This window comes from Mesitornis unicolor, unplaced genomic scaffold (genome assembly GCF_000695765.1).
Source record: "Mesitornis unicolor isolate BGI_N332 unplaced genomic scaffold, ASM69576v1 scaffold26591, whole genome shotgun sequence".
NCBI classification, from domain to species: domain Eukaryota; kingdom Metazoa; phylum Chordata; class Aves; order Mesitornithiformes; family Mesitornithidae; genus Mesitornis; species Mesitornis unicolor.
Genome location: NW_010166223.1, coordinates 83,063 through 102,870, shown reverse-complemented (window position 1 = coordinate 102,870; position 19,808 = coordinate 83,063). Strand labels below are relative to the sequence as shown.

General features: G+C 53.9%; 1 protein-coding gene across 1 annotated transcript; it reads left to right on the top strand.

Annotated features, from left to right (window-relative positions):
- Positions 1-1,077: 1,077 nt before the first annotated feature.
- On the top strand, positions 1,078-14,416 carry CARD10 (caspase recruitment domain family, member 10; the record flags this gene model as incomplete). The annotated part of the gene is made up of 20 exons (XM_010194898.1): positions 1,078-1,296; positions 1,546-1,683; positions 2,013-2,338; positions 4,209-4,391; positions 4,746-4,901; positions 5,031-5,156; positions 5,538-5,732; positions 5,831-5,977; positions 6,706-6,821; positions 7,061-7,101; positions 7,766-7,886; positions 8,330-8,510; positions 9,298-9,421; positions 9,759-9,999; positions 10,194-10,263; positions 10,586-10,685; positions 11,182-11,340; positions 13,085-13,206; positions 13,850-13,965; positions 14,209-14,416. Coding segments are annotated over 20 exons (3,089 nt in total), but the record flags the coding sequence as incomplete, so codon positions are not given.
- Positions 14,417-19,808: the final 5,392 nt, after the last annotated feature.

The window sequence follows — 19,808 nt, the reverse complement described above, 5'->3', positions numbered from 1 at the left end:
GTGCTAGTTGGCTGCCTGAAATCGCATGATATCATTCTTGCCACAAGAAAGAAAGAATGAAAAGAAAACCTAGATAAAAATTAAAAAAGAAGAGTGGGAGATTTCCTTCCCTCTGCCTTCATGCATCATTGACCTCTACACTGCCCCTGGGAATGTTTGTGTGGCTGGAGTAGGAAAGCTGGACTTGATGACAGCACCAGAGCAGCAAGTAATGGTGCACACTGGGGAGGAGAGATGGCCTCTAGGTCTCAGAAGATCTTTGCTGTGCTTTGCCTTGCCAGGTAAAAGAATTTGTGCTGGCCTATGAAGCAGGCTTTATTTCTCAAGTGAAAATAGATACACTGGTTGAGTTGATACCTAGGCTGGAAAGGGAGGTCCTTGTGTGTATCTGTTCCATCACAGCCTGTAGGACTTAATGGAGCACCACTACTCCAAGAGTTTTCAGTCCACTGACTTCAGGAGGTCCCTCTTGCTTTATTTGGTTGGCAGAGGGGTTATTTTGTTTCTATGTATATTGAGGACTCCGCACTGATGTATGGAAGATACGGTTTTGAGATTTCCCTTTGGCTCTGGTACCTGTAGCCAAGCTGCTCCATGGGATGGTGCCCTCAAGAACTTCAGTTTGGTTACTGATGCTTGGGGCATGCATAGGGCAAATGAATCCTCAGGGAAACTCTCCTGTCCAGCCCCAATATGAGAGAGCGTGTCCAAGGCTGTGAAAACTCTTGGTGCTGAGAGTTTCCCATTCTCAGAGATGGAGAAAAAGGGAAGATGTGTGATGACTGAGGGGATTTAAGACTGCTTCAGGGATGAAGGTGACATCTTTTCTAGGCTTCCTACTGTATATACTCCTAACTCTGATACCACCACTTGCCTTCTGCCTCCTGCATCTCTGAGGCCCTAGGTGGCCATTCAAGATCCAACTGGGCTGATCTGTATGTAAAATAGCTTCTGATGTATCTGAGTCCCATTTGCAAGACCACCAAACCATTTGCAGGATCATACCTTGACTTGTGGTCTCCCATAGCTACTCATGCCTCTTACTCTGTGCTTCTCTCTTTCCTTTCATCCTCCCAGCCCTGGAGAATGCCCCTCTCCAAGCCTGCAGCCTCTCGGAGCAGGAGGTGGAAGAAGACACTATCTGGGAGAAGATTGAGAGTGCACGGCACCAGCTGACCCGCTCCCTGAACCCCGCGAAACTCACCCCATACCTGCGCCAGTGCCGCGTGATAGACGAGCAGGATGAGGAGGAGGTGCTGAATTCATGCCGATTCCCTTGCAAAAGCAACCAGACAGGTGGGAGAAAGCACAGACTTGCACTGAGATTGGCCTGGTTAGTAAGGGATTACCTGGTTTTCACACGCAGCAGATGCTACCCAGCATGTGGTGTTGTAGTCTCCTGGTCCCTCCCCTTGCAGTGCCACCCTGTCCTTTTGGATGGAAGTAGAACTGATGGAGATGCCATTTTGTACCACCAAGCTGGTCTATGCTGTTTTCTCTCTGGTTTGCAGGGAATTCATCCTAGCTCTTTATGCCTTCTTCCAGGTTACCTGATGGACATCCTCCGGCGCCGTGGGAAGCGAGGCTATGAAGCCTTCCTGGAGTCTTTGGAGTTTTACTACCCGGAGCACTACACACGGCTAACGGGGAGAGAGCCAGCCCAGCGCTGCTCTATGATCCTGGGTAGGGGCAGGTGATCCACCCCAACTCCCTGTTCAGCTGCTGCTTGTATGGGAAGGGCCAGAAATCTCTGCATGTGCATGCATAAAACCCTGCTACTGGTGTGCAAGGAACCCTGACAGCTCTGTGCTCTGGATCTGTCAGGGAGGGGACCAAATGTGTGTGTGTGATGGACCATGGTTGCTGTAAACCTGGGGCAAGAAGGGTTGAAGTCCCCCAGAACTTGGCACCCCTTGGTGGAAAACAGAGAATTGGGCCAATCTGCAGGCTGTTTTTTTGGGGTTACCCCTGTCTCAGCAGCCAGGACCTGATTCTCCTTTGTCTCCCCCCAGATGAAGAAGGCCCTGAGGGACTAACTCAGTTCCTGATGATGGAGGTGAAGAAGGTAAGGGCTCAGCGGAAAGAGCACCTCCTGAAGGAGCACCAGCTCCAGATGAAAAACCAGGCATTGGAGCAAGAGCAGGCCCGGCTGGAGCAGCAGCTGCAGGAGCTCCTGAAAGTGCAGGAGCGTTTCCAGCGGCTGAGAGAGGAGTGGGACTCCAACAGCATGGAGCTGCTGAGGCTGAAGGATGAGAACTACATGATGGCCATGCGCTACGCACAGCTCTGCGAGGAGAAGAACATGGCCGTGCTGCGGAGCCGGGACCTGCAGCTGGTGGTATGGCCCTGGGGAGTGCAGTGGTTGGTGATGGGAGGTGGTGGGGTTCTGATGTCTCAGAGGGATGTGTGTGGATGTCTGTGCATGGTGGCCCATGATCGTGAAGGAGCTGATGGCAGGTGGGACATGTGTTGGGGTGTATGCCCCTAGTCTTGATGGAAAGCATGCCTTGCACAGGGCAGAGCGGCCAAGTCATGGGCATGGCATGGGAGACTCACTGCAGCCCTGGGGCAGCTGGAGATACATCACCAGCTCCTGCTGCAGCTGGAGATACATCACCCAGAGGAGCCAGAGCAAACTCCTCAGAGGAGCTGCCAGGGCGATGCCTTCCCTGGCATCTCTCCGCTCTCAGCCTAGCCATTGGTACCATGAGATGCCCCATCTGCTCCTGCCTGTGTTTGCTAGCCTGTGCCTGCTCTGCTGATGAGTGCCGGCACTGTGTCCGGGCAGCAGAGGCACACAGAAGGCAGCTGATGCTGTCAAGCTGCATGTTTGTATTTACTTCTTTCCTGGGAAAGGACTTGCATTTTCCTCTTTCTAGTGAGGATCGTGGCTGTGCTGCCATCCGCACACAGGGCACTGGAGCTGCCCAGCCCGCCTTGCTGCTCACAGGACTGTTTTGGCCCCCACCCCTCTCCCCACCACCTCCTCATATCTCTCGTGACGTTTGGGAGACTCATGCTGCATTCCTGAAGGAATTAATGACACTGCACTCCAGCTGCCAAGCTCTCACCTCCAGCAAACATGCGCCCATTTCCTGCCTGGGCAAGGACGGCCCTGCCTTGAACCTATTAATAACCCAGTTTCCTTGGTGCTTGGCTGCCTCCTGGCATTCCCCCACCAGTCTGGGCCTGGACCTCTCACGCAGCCCCGCGGTTACCTTTCATTCCTCGTCCTGCTCTGACAGCCCCAGGATACTCCCCTACCTTTTATCAAGTATTCCTGCCAATGCCAGCTCCCCTGAGGCTCTGAGCAGGGCAAATCACTTGTGGGTGACTGTGAGGTGGAGAAATCCCCTTGGAAGCAGCTTGGGCCACCAGGTCCCAGCCTGCCTTCCCCTCTTGGCTTCAGGGTACAGAACTGACTGGTCCCCGAAAATAATCCTACATCTTTTGGGCAGATTTGAAGAAGTAATCTAGTTCCCAACTCCATCCTTGGCAATTTTGGCAGTGCTGCTTAGTGCTCAGTGGCTTTGATGGGTTTCCCCTGCCTTGCTGGCTCTCAAAGCCTACCTGACTGTGAAACTGATTCTCTGATCAACCTCATCAGTTACAGGTCTGTGAGGACCTTCTGTACTCCTAAAAGTAACTTCCTTCTCCTGTCTTCATGATGTGTTGGTGGAGGAGTGTGAGAGCAGGCCAGGGTGTGATGATGCATCTGTGGTACCCTGCAGCCTCCAGCAGCTTGAGCCTCAAACACTTCCCAGGCCAGAAATGACCTGAACAGCCTTCAGTGGATTTTTCTGCTGCGAATTTGTTTCTCAGCTCTTCTAGGAGCCAGGAAACCTTTGAGAAACTCGCAGCTGCCGGTCCTGGCAGTGCACCAGAAATCCCTGGTCCACCCATGGTCGAGGCCAGTTGCACTGAGGATGCCTCAAGGTAGCAAGAAAGTTGTTGCACCAAGAGAGGATCCTGAGACTGAACACACTTATGGAAGTGCATCTTCCTCCTCTGCCTTGCAGGGAAAGGCTTTTGTGCGCAGCTGTGCTAAACTTGGCCCAATGGTAGGATAGTCCTTGGCATGGTTGCCAAGCCCTTGCTTTTCTTGCCCCCAGACTTTTTTCCTGCCCAGCATCCTCTCTGCTTCACTGTCCTGTTAAGGCAGAGGTGCAGGGCTGTGTGTGTCAGACTGTTTCTCCCCTTGGTCACAGGTGGACCAGCTGAAATGCAAAGCGACCAGTCTAGAGGAGGAGTGCAGCCTCCTGCGGAAACAGGCGTCTGCGCCACCCCAGCGAGAGGCGGAGGAGCGGAGCCACCCCGATGCCGTGTCTGAGCTGTGGGCTGAGAACCAGCGGCTCACGGCATCGCTGCAGGAGCTGCAGGGCATGCTGCAGGTACCTGGTGGGGCAGGCCAGGCTCTGGGCCACCTCCTTTCTTGGAGCACCCCCAGTGCTGGTGACATGGGCACTGGGAAGATGGGGGAAATCACTGTCCCCTGGCCTATCCCTTTCTGAGCATATTGCTTGGCTGTGGTGGCTGCTGTTGCTTCTGGGTTGGGGTAGTGATGGGTCTGGGTCCTTGTTTCCAGCTCTGTGACTCTTGGATGTGCTCACAAGTGTGACTTTCTGCCTTGGAGCATACAGTAAATCAATGTGATTATGGCAGTTGTGCCAATTTGCCTGTCCCTCCCCTCATCTGGTGCTCCCTTGGTGCTTGTGGTGCAGTGACGGTATTCTTTCACCTCCTAGACGCCTGGCGAGGGCCCAGTGCCAGGCTCTGAGCAGATCCTGCTGGACATCCTGGAGCACGACTGGAAAGAAGCCCAAGATGACCGACAGGATCTCTGCCAGAAACTCAACTCCCTGCAGAATGAGCTGCAGTGGGCCGAAGGGCTAAGGGATAAGGTAGAGCATCCATCACTGCCCCCATCCCTGCACGCAGAGCAGGTCCTGAAAGAGAGGGGAGAGAGGGTGCTGGGAAGACACAGTAGTCACTTCTGAGAGGGGCTAATGGTCATTGCTCACTGTTGCCAGTACCTGCAGGAGGTGCAAGATCTGCAGCTGAAATACCGGGCACTGCAGAAGGACTGCGACCTCTACAAGCATCGGATGAACACGGTGCTGCTGCAGCTGGAGGAGATCGAGAAAGAGCGGGACCAGGTGAAGTGCTCTCATCCCTGGCTCTCCCATCACAGAATCACAGAATATTAGGAGTTAGAAGGGACCTCGAAAGATCATCCAGTCCAATCCCCCTGCCAGAGCAGGATCACCTAGACTAGGTCACACAGGAACATGTCCAGGCGGGTTTTGAATGTCTCCAGAGAAGGAGACTCCACAACCTCTCTGGGTGGCCTGTTCCAGTGCTCTGTCGCCCTAACAGTAAAAAAGTTTTTCCATCTCCCAGCAGGACCGGGGCTTTTGTCTCTGCTCTGGATATCCCCTCCTTTCCCTGTGGATCTTCTCCATCCATGCCAGGGTGGAAGGTGGGGATTAGCAGTGCAGCCCTCTGCCTTTTCTCACTCTCAATCTGTCTCCTTGCAGGCAATCCAGAGCCGTGATGGGGTGCAGCTGCAATACTCCCAGAGCCTGATCGAGAAGGACCAGTACCGCAAACGTGTGCGGGCCTTGGAGGAGGAGCGGGATGAGCTCCTGAGCAAGCTGAGCCGGGCAGAAGGGCAGAACAGCGCTCTGGAGGCACAGCTGCAGCGGTGCCAAGGCAGCCGCAACATGGGCAAGGTGAGGGTGGCTGGAAAGGAGGGGAAGCAGAGAAGACAAGAGGGGTCAGGGCTGCCTTCTGGGGGATGCAATGGGATGATGGGTCCCTTTTCTTCCAGATGTGCAGCTCTTCCTACTCCCTCTGCTCCAACCTCAGCAGCACCTGGAGCCTGGTAGACAACCCTTCCAGCTTTACACCTGGACTTGTGGATGCACTGGGGGTTTCTGCTATCCCGTTCCCAGGGGATTCAGCCATTCAGAGCACGGTGAGCGCTTGGCCATGAAAGGCTGAGGGCAGCAGGGACCCATGCTGCTTGGGAAAGGCACAGAGGCTTTGAAGAGGGTTCATGGTGGGGTTGTGGCTTGGTGGAAGACTGGGCATGGGGTGGTGGGTAAGGTAGGAGCAGATCCCTGGTGTGCAGCTTTGTTCTCTCAGTCTTTGACAAACCGGCCAAGGCTGCACGAAAGCATGCTGGGTGGGAAAGAGGGGGAAGTGAAACTCTCTTCTTCCCATATGACACCCTAGAAATCAACAGCCTCATGTAAGATGTTATCCTTTCCCCAAAACTGTTAATCTACATATGCTGGGAGAGGGATCCTAGCTGTTTTGAATCCTGTAGCAGCATCATATTGTTTTTCAGGGAGTCAGGTTCTTTCCTTTGGCTCTTTGAGCTGTCATCCTAGAGCATCCTAAAATGGGCAGTCCCACAGGTTACTCACACCTCTAGGAGTGTGATGGCTAAAAGTGAGATATAATGAAGAGGTTGGATATTCCCTTTGTACATTCCAAAAAGGTGGGGAAGCAGTATCATGCATCTCCACCTGTGCTCTCTCCTTGGGAAAACAAGGTGCCCCTGGGTGTCTGGAGGGATGTGGATGATCCCTGAAGAGGCATGTGGTACCCTAGGAGCTGTTTGCAACCCAGCCCAAAGGGAGGGGAGATGTGATGCTGGGTGTTGATGTTAGCAGGCATCTCTCTCTAATTCTGCCCAAGGAGGTGACTCGTGACTGCGAGAAGGACATCAACCGCCTTTCCACCTTCCCCTTCCCTCCTTGCATCGGCTCCATCCTCCGACGGCAGCGGGAAGAGAGGTGCATACCCTACAAAAGGTGATTGTCGGGGGCTGCTTGAGTCTGTGTCTCCTCTGTGGGGCTTGTGGGGGCCAGGGAGAGAGGGCTGGCAGGGGAGGGGGAGCCTGGAGTGGGATGGCTGTTTGGGAGCTGCATGCTGGCTGGGGGGTTGCTTCTAGAGGGTGAGGGAAGGTTGTGGGGTTGGGTTTGAGAACGGGATGCAAACAGGCTTTGGAAAAGCTGCTGCCTCACTGCTTCTCTTTGTGACTCCTTTGTAGCTTGTCCTGTGGCTCCTTTAGCAGTATTGAAGATACAACAGGTACCAGGGTGTGGGCTTTCTCCAAAAGGGCTTAGCTAAAAAGTGGTGACTGTGGCGAGAAGGGTTGGGCAACTGACACTCCCTCATACCTTTGGTTTGTGCAGCTCACTGTGAGGGGTCTGCACCCATAGCAGGGTGCTATGGACTCACATGCTCCCCCGTGCTGGAAAATCTCACAGCAGCTGGAAAAACTTACTTTTCCCCTTCAGAGCAGGCAGCTATTCACATCAGCTCCCATTTAATTCATGCAGAGCTGCATTGATGGAAAACTTGATGTGGAGTTGGGGGAGTAGGTAACACAAGAGAGAAATGCCTTTGCCCTGGGGAGTTATTGGTTCTGGGTCATGGGTTGTAAATCTGGAGTGGAGCTCCTGGTACTGGCAGGTCCTGTGATGGGTGCTGGTGGCTGATCTCCTCCAAGCACATCCAGGTGGTGCTGACTGCTGCTGCCTTCTGACCAAAACGCTGATGGAGAGAGTGGGAAGACTTGTTCTCAGGAGACATAGGAAACCCTTTCCAGGAGGTTGACCATTCAAACCTATCCTGCAGTCTCAGTTTCCCAGTCAGATGCTAGAGAATGCCCAGGAGAGAGTGGCAGACCCTTGCCACCCCAAAAACGTGAGAGGTGATGTGCCCTCTCTCTCCCTCTTGCTCTCTTTCCCAGGCAGTGGTTTTGCTAGCGCCTCGCTTGGGGCCTTCTCCTCTTCTTCCAGCAGCACCTACGCCAGGGTGAAGTCAGAGATCTGCTTGTCCACGCTCCCCAGCCGCAAGAAGGTCACCAGAAGGTGACTGCTGCTCTCTGAGATAGGCACTCTGGGCCATCTGCTTGGGGGGACATTTTGTGGTGCTGGGGGGCCACTCTTGAGAGACTCTTTCTTTCTGTCTCCCCCACTTGCAGGCTTTTTTTTGCTAGTAGGAGAGGAGAGAAATGAAGATCCTATAGTCCTTGCTTCCTAGCAGGACTCAAATTTTTTGTGCTGTCCCATTTGTTATGGCAGGGGTGGGGATGTTGCCCTGGGCTGGACATGCATCTCTCTAGGCTTGGCTTCAGTGCTGGGGCTGGTGGGATGGAAGGGGCTGTGGGTGTTCAGAAGCTCTCTGTGTGTGCCACGGTGATGACTGTGAATCATGAGCTCTGTACCACAAGGCATGGGGGACCACAAGGCAAGGGGGACTTTTTTTTTTTTGGAAAAGGCAGCAAACTTTAGTTGCTCTTTCTCCTTGCCAGGTCACTGGTGGTACAGCTCACTAGCATGGGTCACCCCAGCAACCCCTCACCCCAGGAGAAGAGGCTCGGAGCGGACATCTCCATCCTTGGAGGGAACAGGACAGGGATATATGTCCAGTGGGTCAAGCCAGGCTCGCAGGTTGAGGACACAGGACTCAGGGAAGGGTGCCGGCTCATTGAGGTGAGTCTGGGAGTGGGCTCGCTTTCTGGCTTTGCAAGGGATGATGCAAGGAATGTGGAGTGAGCCCCAGTGCAAGCTGGCCTCTATTCAGCTTGAAGTCAATCTCCATTTGTCCTCCCTAGATTTATGCAGCACAAACATCCATCCAGGTCTCATGACACTTGAGCCTACCTATGCATGGAAAAATGCTGAGACCTTTTGAAACACTTGCTTTGCCTGTGGGAGGGGAGAAACAGAAGGAAGTCACACAGATTAAGATAGCAATGTGGCTATGTGTCCCTGGAGTTGTCTGTCACCTTCTAGTATTTCAGAGCAGTTTGCATCCTGCATGGCTGCGAAGCGATCAATTCTGGAGTGAGATTTCTCAGGCCTTTGTGACCCTTCTGAGCTATAGAGAATAATTGCTCTGAAGAAAGCTCCTGGAGGGAGGGAAGGGCATTTGTTTTGGCAAGAATGACACCACTTGAAATACAGCTACGCTACTTGAATTAATATCCCACCTGTATCTGAAAATAGCCACCTCTCCTGCCCCAACTCCCACACACATTTGTGCACACCTGTGCTTTTACAGCAGCCCGGCATCCGGACTGGGTGGTGGCTGGCAGTACATATTTGGGAGGGAGAGGAGGGGACCAGAGGCAGACTGAGGATGTCTTTCCCTCAGGAAAAGCTCTCTCTGGGCCTGACTTGCTCTGTAACATGTCCTGTGTAACCCTGATGGCCAGGGGAGCTGGGGGAGAGCCTGCTTTTCCAGCCCCTAGGTCTAATGGCATTGGGTCCTTGCTAGCTGAGGGTGCCGTCGCTGAAGGAAGAGGTGCTTTCCCTGGAGAACTGCACACGGGAGGTCGCCTACCTGAGCCTGCTGCACTGGGATGAGCCTTCCAGTCTTGTCTTTCAGCTGGACCTGGAAGGTAAGGCCCTGGCAGCTGGGTCTCCTTTGAGCCTGAGCTCTCTGACCCTCCACCCAGCCCTGGAGGGAAATCTCAGTTATTCTCTCTCCTCTCCTGTTTGGTCCTAGGCCACCATCTGTGACACAGGGGTTGGCCAAAGCCCCAGTAGCTTTCCCTGTCTGGTGTGACATGTGCATCCTCTGAGTTACAGGATGGAGGTACAGACCTTCTGTCTGTTTGCCTCTTCTGCACCCCCCACCCCAATCTGTAGCATCAGAGCTGTGCTAGGGACTTGCCTATCTTGTCAGTGATGGTTGTCTCCTGTGTCCCCACTGGTGATCTCTATCTCCTGCTTCAGGATACCAGCCTCTGCAGCAAGCCCTAGAAGAAGGGAAGAAGTTTTCTGGAGACTCATTCTACGTGCGTACCAACCTGTCCCTCCTGGAGTTGTCGGACCCTTACGCGCTGTGTGTCAAGTGTCGGGAGATCCTTCACGTCACGGACACCATGCACAAAGGGCGGCTGGAGTGGTACTGTTCCCGTGTCGATCCCTTGACCATGCAGGACCTGGACAAGGGGACAGTGCCCAACTACAGCAGGTAACCAGGGTGAGGAGGAAGGCGGGAGGTACCTGGTGTACATGCCCCATTTCTCTGTGGTAAAATTTTGAATGAGGGCTTTGATATGGCTGTGCTTCAGCAGGTGTCTGGGGGGTTTGGTGAAGAGGGTCACAGCAAGCTACAGTCCCTAGGGGCTTTAGACTTGCTTGAGTGCAACCTCACTGTCTTTTCAGGGCTCACCAGCTTTTGAAGATCCAGGAGAAGGGCCAGGCGTCTGGGCAGCAGAGGGGCCACAGAAATAATGTAAGCCAAAGAAGCCAGCAGTGAGAGCTGTGTGTGTGTGCGCCTATGGCCACCTGACCACCTGCCCCAATGAGGCACACAATCTGCCCCACTCTGCTGATAAACCAGCTCCTATAGAGGTGACAGCTGGGGCCTTATAGCCCAGGCAGTGTTACTGCTCTGTGGCTGCTTTCCTACTGCCTCCTCACTTTCCAGACTGAACTTGATGGGTGGCAAACCCTGTTCCATGCTTTTTGTGTGTGCCCTCTGTCCCTTTTGCCAGTTCTGTGTGTGTGTGAAATGATCTACGCCCTCAGCCTTATCGCACTCACTTTCTCCTCAGCTGAAGAAACGAGCCTTGGACCAGCTGCGCCTGGTAAAATCCAAACCGCAGAGGAGCCCAGAACAGCCCCCTCAGCAGCTGTGGCTGGACCTCTGCTCAGGTGAGCTGTTACCCCTGCCCCATCACCCTTGGAGACCCAGTTGTCCCCTGTGGGCACAGAAGGGACAGTGGCATCTGGGATGCTTCAGTCTCTTTGCCCAGTATCCCCTCTTATAACTAATGGGACTTTGGGAAGTATCCCCTCTTATAGCTAATGGGACTTTGGGAAGGCTGTGCATCTTTAAATCCCATTCTACTTTTCCCAGGCGTTATGAGACTTTCCTTTGTTTCTGTAGTTCTTGGGGTCATCTCCAAGATGTGTGACTCAAGGGAGTGCCAGGAAATGGGCAAAGAGGGCTACAGCCATGGTATCTGCCTGTGCATCAGTGTTGTAATGAGGGTAGGATCTCTCCTGGGACATAGGGTGGTTGATAGATGCCTTCATGAGTCAGGATGAGGCGATGGTACAGGAAGAATGGGATGGTCTGTTGGTTAGTGGCAGTCTCACCTCCCATATTCTCACTTTTGGCTTCCTATTTTTCATTCCTGTTTTCCAGACGCTGAGATGAGCCTGAAGCCTTACAGCCTGGTGCGTCCTGTGGTGGTCAAGACACCCCGTCCTGTGGTGCTGTCCCCTTACTGCATTGCACCGCGGCTCATCAGGAACCTGCTGGACTTGCCCACCTCTCGCCTGGACTTCCACGTGTGCCCAGCAGGTAGGCAGCAATGGGTGGTTGACATGTCTAAAGCTGTTTTAGGAGCCTGTGGCTGAGTAACGTAAAGTATGCAAGTCTTTTGCTTCCCAGGGTTGCTTTCTCCTTTTACCTCCTACCACTTCTTAGTCATACAGTGGGAAGCCAAGATGTTGCTCAAGGAGATAACTTCTGTGGAGGGCTTGGTCAGTCCAATTCAGGGAAGAGGTGCTCCTATACCTAGAAGTATGAGATATGGTCTCATGGGACTCTTGGAGAGGACATGAGGTGTCTCTTCAGCAGCTAAGTGTGGGGGTCTTTCAGTCTTTCCAGACAGCATCCAATGACAGGTCACCTTTTCGGGCTGAATGTCTGCAAGATGTTCCCTCCTCTTTTTTACCTGTCCTTTTGGCCCACAGGGAAACCAGTCCTCCCTTCTGATCTCCTGGGGCATGGGGATCTTGTCTCTTCCTTTGAATGGATGGTGATGGTATTGTCTTACTGCTTGGGGGGGCCCTTCCCAGAGATGAAGCCCCTGGCTGAGATGAGATATGCAGATTGACTTTGTACCAGCTCTTCCTCCCTGGGGACAAGAGGATCCAGCCTTAGTGCTGTTGTCCTCTCCCTTCTGCCAGCAGCATGAGGCTGACACGCCACTGCAGGGGCTGCTGGGGAAAGGGCTTTTCTCCCATAGGGAATTTTCACAGAGGAATACTCCCTCTTTCGTCCTTCCTCCTCCTTTCTCCATCTCTCTCTCCACCTGATTAGAATTCTCCCTTTGCCAACTGTAGGACTGAAAAATGAGTCTGTATATGTTTTTGTGGGTGGTGACAGAGGTACTGAAAAAATCCCTGGTTTTCTGAAGAAGGATGGCTCTGCGAATTTTGGCTGCTGGGCTCCTCATCCGAGTGACTTGGCCATATGTCCTGTCCTACTGAGCCCTCTGCAGGGTCATCCTCACATTGCATGGGGACATGCTTTGAAGCCATTACCGTGGCTGGGGACTTTACACCGAGGGCAAAAACTCCATTCTCCCCTGTCAATCTTGCCTGTTGCAGGGGAGGGAGGTGATCCAGGACTCCTGAGCTGTTTCTTTATTCTGCCTGTATTTTCCCTTGGAGAACTCCCCAGCCAGCTCAGAGTTAATATAAAGCAGCTGATCTTCTGCAGGAGCCTGCTGCCCCCTAAGGACAGATGGTTTTGTGGGATCCAGCTCCACCTGGAATGTACCTGTGTCACCAGGCAGCGATAGCAGAGGATGCCCAGTCAGCACAGTTCGGCTTGTCCCAATCTTCCTCCTGCTTTCCTGCTCCAAGACTCATTCTCCCCTTGCTTCCCCAGCCATGCCACTCACTGGAGCCATCTACAAGCCCTTGCAGCTCACAAACCCTGCAGAAAACCTGCCTGGCAAAATAAAGTTATTATTTTTCTGCCATACTGTTACAGAGGAAGTGGGGCAGTGTGGCAGTGGGGGATAATGGCTGTGATCTGGTTTAGGCTGCTGCAGTACCAAAACACAAGTGCTGCTCGTGCCCTGCAAGGTGTCTTCAGCTGTGATATTTTGCTTGTTCTGTACGCAGAAAGCTGCAGGAGATCCGTGCCAACGTGTAATGTTGTATAATTAGACTCACTCTCCAGAATCCATAAACAGTGAACTCGATGATAAGCATCAGCGCAGCAGCAAACGTACGGGATCTGAGGTAGAAAGTGCATGCAGAAGGCAGAAGGGGCTGACGTCTCCCTTTTCGTATCTCCTCTTGGCTCGCAGAGAAGCTGGCAGAAGGAGATCCCAGCGCAACCCATGGTCAGGAACACTCTGTGCCTAGAAGTGCCCCCCAGGACTGGAGGAAGAGCAGGCGAATTCACATGATCCGGGAGGAGATGGAGAAGGTGCCGAGCTGTTTGCTGTGGGAAGAGAGGGCCAGGATGGGGCACCCCGTTCAGATTGGAGGAGAGGAGGGGACAGCTGAGTGGGGAAGATGAAAAGCAGTGTGGTAATAGAGGAGTTACTTACTTGGGGGTTGTGTAATTTGGATGGTGTTTTAGGTCCAGGTGCTGTGAGGTTGTGGAGCAGCAGATATGGACTTTTCTCTGAGTCTCTGTTTTGCTCAGGTAAAAGAAATAGCAAATGGGGATTCATGGGGCAGGCAGTGGGAAATGCTGTTCGCAAAAGTGACCTCCATGCCCTCACATTCCTCATCTTTGCCAAAGTGGCAACACCTTTGCTCAGGGCACATGGAGAAATATGGGGCTGGGGTGACAGTGATGACAAAGGGGACGTGATGATGAGCTGTGGCTGAGCAAGGGGTCTGGTGGGCTCTTGCATTGGGTTGGCAGTGATGGAGTGGGTGACCCCACTCTTTAATTCTCCCCTTCCCTCTTGGCCCTATCCATAAATTCCACATATAATGGAATTACTATTGGAAAAGCAATGATATTTCACAGTATGGGGGTTTGATTTAATGTAACTGTCAGGGGCTGGGGTTATTTTTTCTCCATTTAAATCAGTAAATCTATTCAATTTCCCTTCCAGAATAAACACTGCCTGCTAGAGCTGGGAGTTCAGAGTGTGAGAGAGCTAATTAAAAGTGAAATATACCCCATCGTTATCCATGTCGAGGTCACCGAGAAGAACGTTAGAGGACTCAGGCAAGAAAAGACGGACTGGCGTGGGTAGAGGGTATCAGTGGAGGAGAGACAAGCCCTCGTCTCTATTCCGAGGGAGAAGCAAGGATTGGGGTGGGAGCACTCGTTGCGTGTGTGTTGGGGTTAGCCACTGTGAGGGGGAAAAAGGGCAGGGAAATTGTGTGCATTTGAGGGATTTCCTGGGTGGTTTTGCTGCCCTGTTTCTCTTCATGCTGAGGGTGATGCTGGTGCCTGTGTTTTCTCCAGGAGCTTGCTGGGGAAGGCGGGCCAGCGGGACTCGGAGGTGCTGAAGCTGTGCCGCAGCATGGAGCAGGCCCTGCAAGCTCTGCCGTGCTCCTGGGCCCGTGTGGAGCCCCACACCTGGAGCCACGCCGAGGAGCTGCCCAAAGTGGTTCGGGGATGCATCTTCCAGGAGCAAACCCGCCCACTGTGGATCGAGGAGGGTGATGACTGAGCTGGGGGTAGTGCAGCCCAAGAGTTGTTCTTGGAGTTCCCTACCTCCCCCAGCTCCTCCAGGTAGTGTGTCCTTCTTCCTCAAGGAGATGCTGGCAGCAAAGGCACTCAGGAGTAGCCTTTCTGGTCCCCTCGAGGCCACCAAGAGCCGGGGAGTAACATGTGCTGACTCTCCAGTCTGAGCTTTCTGTATAGTATTGGAGAGACGTCTTCCACCATCACGGTGGAAACCACCCCTGTGGGCTGTTCCCCATCACCTTGGGCTGCCCTTGACTCTGGTATGTGGTCAGATTGCCAGATCTGGAATGTGGGGGAACTGTGTGGGATCAGGCTTTGTAGGAGCACCTCACACACACATTTGAAGCCCTTCTCCCATCACCTCCCTCTCCCCTGCCCTGGGGCACTGTGTGCTCTAGGTCCCCTCTTCCCCCATCTACCTCGCCTCCGGCCCTGCAGTGCAGGGAGCACAGCTCGTGTGCCAATGCCCTGCCACGGCTGGAATGACACTAAGCTTGCAACAAACCCTCGTTTTATAGGAGCTGTATTCTTTATTGCTTGTAAATTATTAATGGAGCCTTTTATTGGCAAACCGCACATAAAGGAGAATTAAATACCATCCATAATGGGAATAGGTGGCAGGCTATGGGCTTGTGTGTTATTGGGAAGATTTGGGTGATGTTTGATGGGGTATTTTTATTCTTTAGCTGAGGCCCAACTGCCCAGCCCTCCAAGGGAAGGAGGGAGCACTGCTTCTGCTGTTTTTGGGCAGCAAGAGGCATGGGGAGAGGACAGGTTGAGCATGCCACAGACCTAGCTCCCTCCCATTTCTACTTGCCCCCTCTTTTGCAGTCCTTTGCCTTTCCCTGGTGCCAGTGTTGGCCAGGTTGCTCTGGGAAAGCCAGGGAAAAGCTCACTTGCTGTGTCTGGCTGAGGTCCCTAGAGCTTTGCATCCCTCCGTGCCCTGGTTCTTGTAAAGTGACAAGCCAGCTACCTTGTTCTTCTGGAGGACAACAGTGAGACTGAGCGCAGCCACACTGTCAAGAGAGTGGGAATCCTCTTGCCCCTCTGATGGGGGCTGTTCTCACCCTGGCATGGGGCCGAGTGGGGGCTGTTCTCACCCTGGCATGGGGCCGAGTGTGGGTTCACACTCTGGCAGAGGGAAGATGCAAGGTTTGGGTAGGAGCAGCTGTGCTCACACACCCTAGCATGGTCCTGACCCCTAACCAGTTGCTGTTATCAGCTCTACTATGGGAAAGGGGTGCCAGGATACCTGCCCCATGGAGAAGTGGTCATTGTAGTGGTAGATGGTTTTTCCTGGGGCATGCAAGAGAAAAATTGGGTCTGTAGCTCCAGGAGGCTTCATGGGACACGAGGCCAGGCAGAAGGCTGAGCCCACTGGGGTTAATGGGAGAAGATGGGCAACCAATACCAAAATCAAGTAGTCTCTGTGACCTTCTTGCCACTGCCTTTAGGGTGCTGCTAGTGCCATGAACTTTTGAAGCTCACAGCAAAGATTAACTTGCTGATCTTCATGTGTCCCCTGTGAGGTGTTATTTCAGGCTCTAAACCAGTTGCCTGTGTCTTTTATGAGGACAAGAGTGAAGGGGGGAGGAAAGAAAATGAAAATATTTTAACCTGCAGTCACTAAAATGTAGAGCAAAGTCCCAGCTCTGCCCTGGAGCGATGCAGCTCTCCTCCCAGGGAAGGGGGAACTGGTGTAACACACGGCTCCAGATGAAAGCTCCCAAATGACATCCACTCCAGGGGATGCAACCTGAGCATCCCTGCTCAGCCAGCCCCCAGGGAGGGTGCTTGCCCTGCAGGCAAACAAAGTGGGACTCTTGTTGAGCTGATGAGAAGACAAGTCCCAAAGCAAGCTCTCATCCACATCGGTGTGGATTTGGAGATTAGAGCCTGCATCTTTTCAGGGAAAAATGTAGTGCTTGAGTACCCACAGAAAATACTCCACATGAGGCGCTCTGATTCAGGGCTTGACAACTTCTCCTGCCCCTGCTGGCACTGGGAATGATCCCCAGCCTTATAGCCTAGGCTGAGGGTGGTAAAGGGCAAGATCCCCCATTTTGGTAGTCAGGCTGTGGTCTCAGCCTGGCACTTAGTAGCCCCCCCCCCCAAATAAATAGATGTCCCCCAGCACCTCCCTAGTCCATCAGTGTCAGCAGGAGGGAAAGGGAGGCAGAGCAAGGCTGGGCTGGGTGGCAGTGCCCAGCTTTTTTGAGCAGGAGGTGGTGCTGCCTCGGCTGCTCCCAGGCTTCTCCCAAGCCCTGTCTCCCCTGAGGCTTTCAAATAGCCAGCTTCAACCTGTTCTGGATACGGGTGAGAAGCGGGGCAGAGGGCTCCAAGGCAAACACAAACATAAATGACCCCCGCTGCCCTGCCCAGCCCTGCCCACCTTCTTTGTACCTCTGGGGGGGTGGCTGCCTGCTCAGAGGAGTGAGTCATGGGTTAGGTAGTGGGCAGAATGCAATTAGCAGCCCTGGGCACCAATTACCTGTGCTAACAGCCTTGTGCAAGCCCCTGTAATGAGTCACTGAGAGCAAGATTTCTCCCTCTGGGCATCGGGTAGGCAAGGTGGTGTGTGTGTGTCGCTCTGGGAAGTTGCAAGCCCACACTGCCCCGCTGCCCCAGCAGAGCTGCAGTAGCATGGGGTCTCTGCCTTGCACACCCCCAGCCCATAATGGGTCAGCCAGCTTGCCCCAGGGCAGGATTGAGCACTGAATAGCTCCCCCATCCTTGGCACCCCAGAAGGAAGAGATGCCTCACAGCACAAGAATTGAGCTGTGTTCACCTCTAGCATCAGGCACATTCTGGTTTGTACATGGTTGGGTCTGACCTGCCCGGCAGCATGCTCTGCACAAGGTAGCTGTGACTCGTATTTGTATGTCTCTTGGGGACACCACTAAGGATCCTCTGCCTGCATCCCCCTTTCCCTCCCAGCTGATCTCTTAGGCCAGTGCTGGGAAGTGCTGCAGGTTGCCCAGGAGCCATGGAAGCTGCTTTCACGGCTGCCGGCGTGTGGGTGAAGCACTCGCAAAGGTTAATTTCTGGTTCAGGAGCAGTGGCTAGCCAGGGGAGCAATCATAGTATTTAGCACAGAGTCAGCGGATCAGTCATACCAGCTTTGCATCCCCGAAGTAATGTAAGGCCTGAAGGTGAATGACTCCCCCCTTTCCCCAAATCAGCGTAAGAAAGCATTGCTATTCAAAGGGATCTAAAAATAAAACCTGCAGGGACCCTCCAAAGGGATATGGAGGATGTTCTGGAGATACTCCTGCTTCAGGGGAAGGCTAGGAGTCTTGGTGACTCGGAGAAATACATGGAAAGAGAAAGCAGTGGATTCAGTGATTTCTTCCTTACAAGAGAAAAAAATAGCCAGGGGCAGGGCTGAGGTGAAAGTGTGTGTGCAAGGCCTGGGGAAACATAGCACAGAGATTTATCCCTGCAGGGAGGTCTTTCCTGTGTGCCTGAAAGTGTCTGCGTCTGGACACACGGTGGGAGTGTGGAACAGAGGAACCCTGATCCCTCCCCTGACCCCCTTTCCTAAGGTCCTATGATCTGACATGTGCACTGGGGGGTTGCCTTTACCACAGGTAGCCATATCCCCTCCTCCCCGCCGTTTCCCCCAGGTCCCTGTCTTATTACTTTTTTTTTTTTTGGTATGCTGAGATTGGATGCCCACAGCTTGCAGCTCCCTGAGGAGGTGCTCTGATTTCAGCAGCTTATGTAGAGCACTGCCATGCTGCTGTCCCCACGCTTGCTGCCACAGGGAAGCTGGGGTGCAGGTGTAGGTATCCTCCCCTTTCTGGGCTGATTGCCCCCCTGTACCCCTCAGCTGCTCTGTAAAGTGGCCTAGAGGTAGCGTGAAGGGGACCTTCATGGTCATCCACCCTGTATCTGACTGAGCCTATGACAACATGCAGCAATCTGTGGTGCTGACCCCAGAATTTCCCATCTGCAGTGGTCTTTGCCCTGGGGAGGTGCTTTCATGCCTTTCACAGTCTCTTTGATCTCCCTCCCTGGGAAAACTCTGCACCATGTAGGGCTTGCTTAGCTACCCTGCTCCTTGCCCTGGCCCCTTCTGGCCTCAGAGTTTTGTTGGGGGCTGGAAGGCTGGAGTGAAGGCAGCACAGAGGAGATGTAGTGAGCCTGTTCCTGTGAGTGTCACTGGCTTTGCAGCCACCTGAGCAGCAGATGGTCCTTCGGCAACCGTGGTGGGGATGTGACATGGAGCAGGGAGGGAGGAATATTGGCTGAAGGCAGAGGGAAAGTGAGCTTCAAGAGTGAGAGGTTTGGGGTCATAGTTTGGGGAGATGCGTGTCAGGAGGCGTCAAACCCTAGTTTGAGACTCTGAGGCATATGAGAGAGGCAGCAGGGGACACACAGTTCTGCTTTTGGGAGGCAGGGTGAGGTTCAAGAGCAGGGGCAGCAATTCAGGAAAAGTTTGGGGCTGGGGGACTTGCTGGGAAAACATTATTCTCCCCAAGGACAACACAGGACCCCGCACCTTAACTTCACCAGAGCCCACATTCGTGCCATCCTCTCCTTCTCTCTCAAGAGCGCAGGGCTGAGCAGGGCTGGACTGTCACAGAGGAGCCGGCAAAACACTCAAGCAACAGGTTTGTCCTCCCAGATCAGCTGTTTGTCACCTCGGAGATGTCCCAGCCTGAGGCGAATCCCACCCCTAGACCCAGGGCTCCCCCCACTTCCATCCTCTTCCTCCCCCGGGGCTGGCGCTCCGCCCCGTGCCCGGAGGCGGGACCGGGGCCGGGGCTGGGGCTGAGGCTGGCAGGGAGCAGGGGTGAGCCGCAGGGAGGGAGCAGGTGGAGAGGGAGCCACACCGCTCGCACGGCACCCGGCCTCTGCCCTCCTGCCCTGCGCCGGCCTCTCGCCTCCGCCCCGCGGCCTCTGGTTTGGATGCGTGGGCTGGTGTCTGCTGGGGAACTGATGCCTTCGGTCCAGAGCCCCCACCGATGGCTCCGATCTTCCTTGCCGCCCTCTTGACCACCAGACTGGGACCCTCGGTGTCTCCGCCGGGAGTGGGGATGCTTGATTTCCTCCTGGCAGGCTGTGCTAGCCACCTGCCAGTCGCCTTGGGGTGTTTTCCCATCGTTTGTCCCTGCTTTGCTGGGTCATCGAGCCCTCTTAGTCGGTGAAAATTCCCCTGGCTTCACCAGTGTCCTCCAGGGCTGCTGTCTCTTTGGCTTTCTGCTCTTCACCCACCCTATTCCTTGGCCACATCCCATTCAGACCTCACTCTCGGTTGATCCTACCCCTTTGGAGGCTTTGAGAAGAGTGGACAGCTTCATATGGAGGTACAGGCAGAGGTTGTCCTTATTCGATAGCGTACTGGCTGCAGTGGGAACAATTTGGGAGCC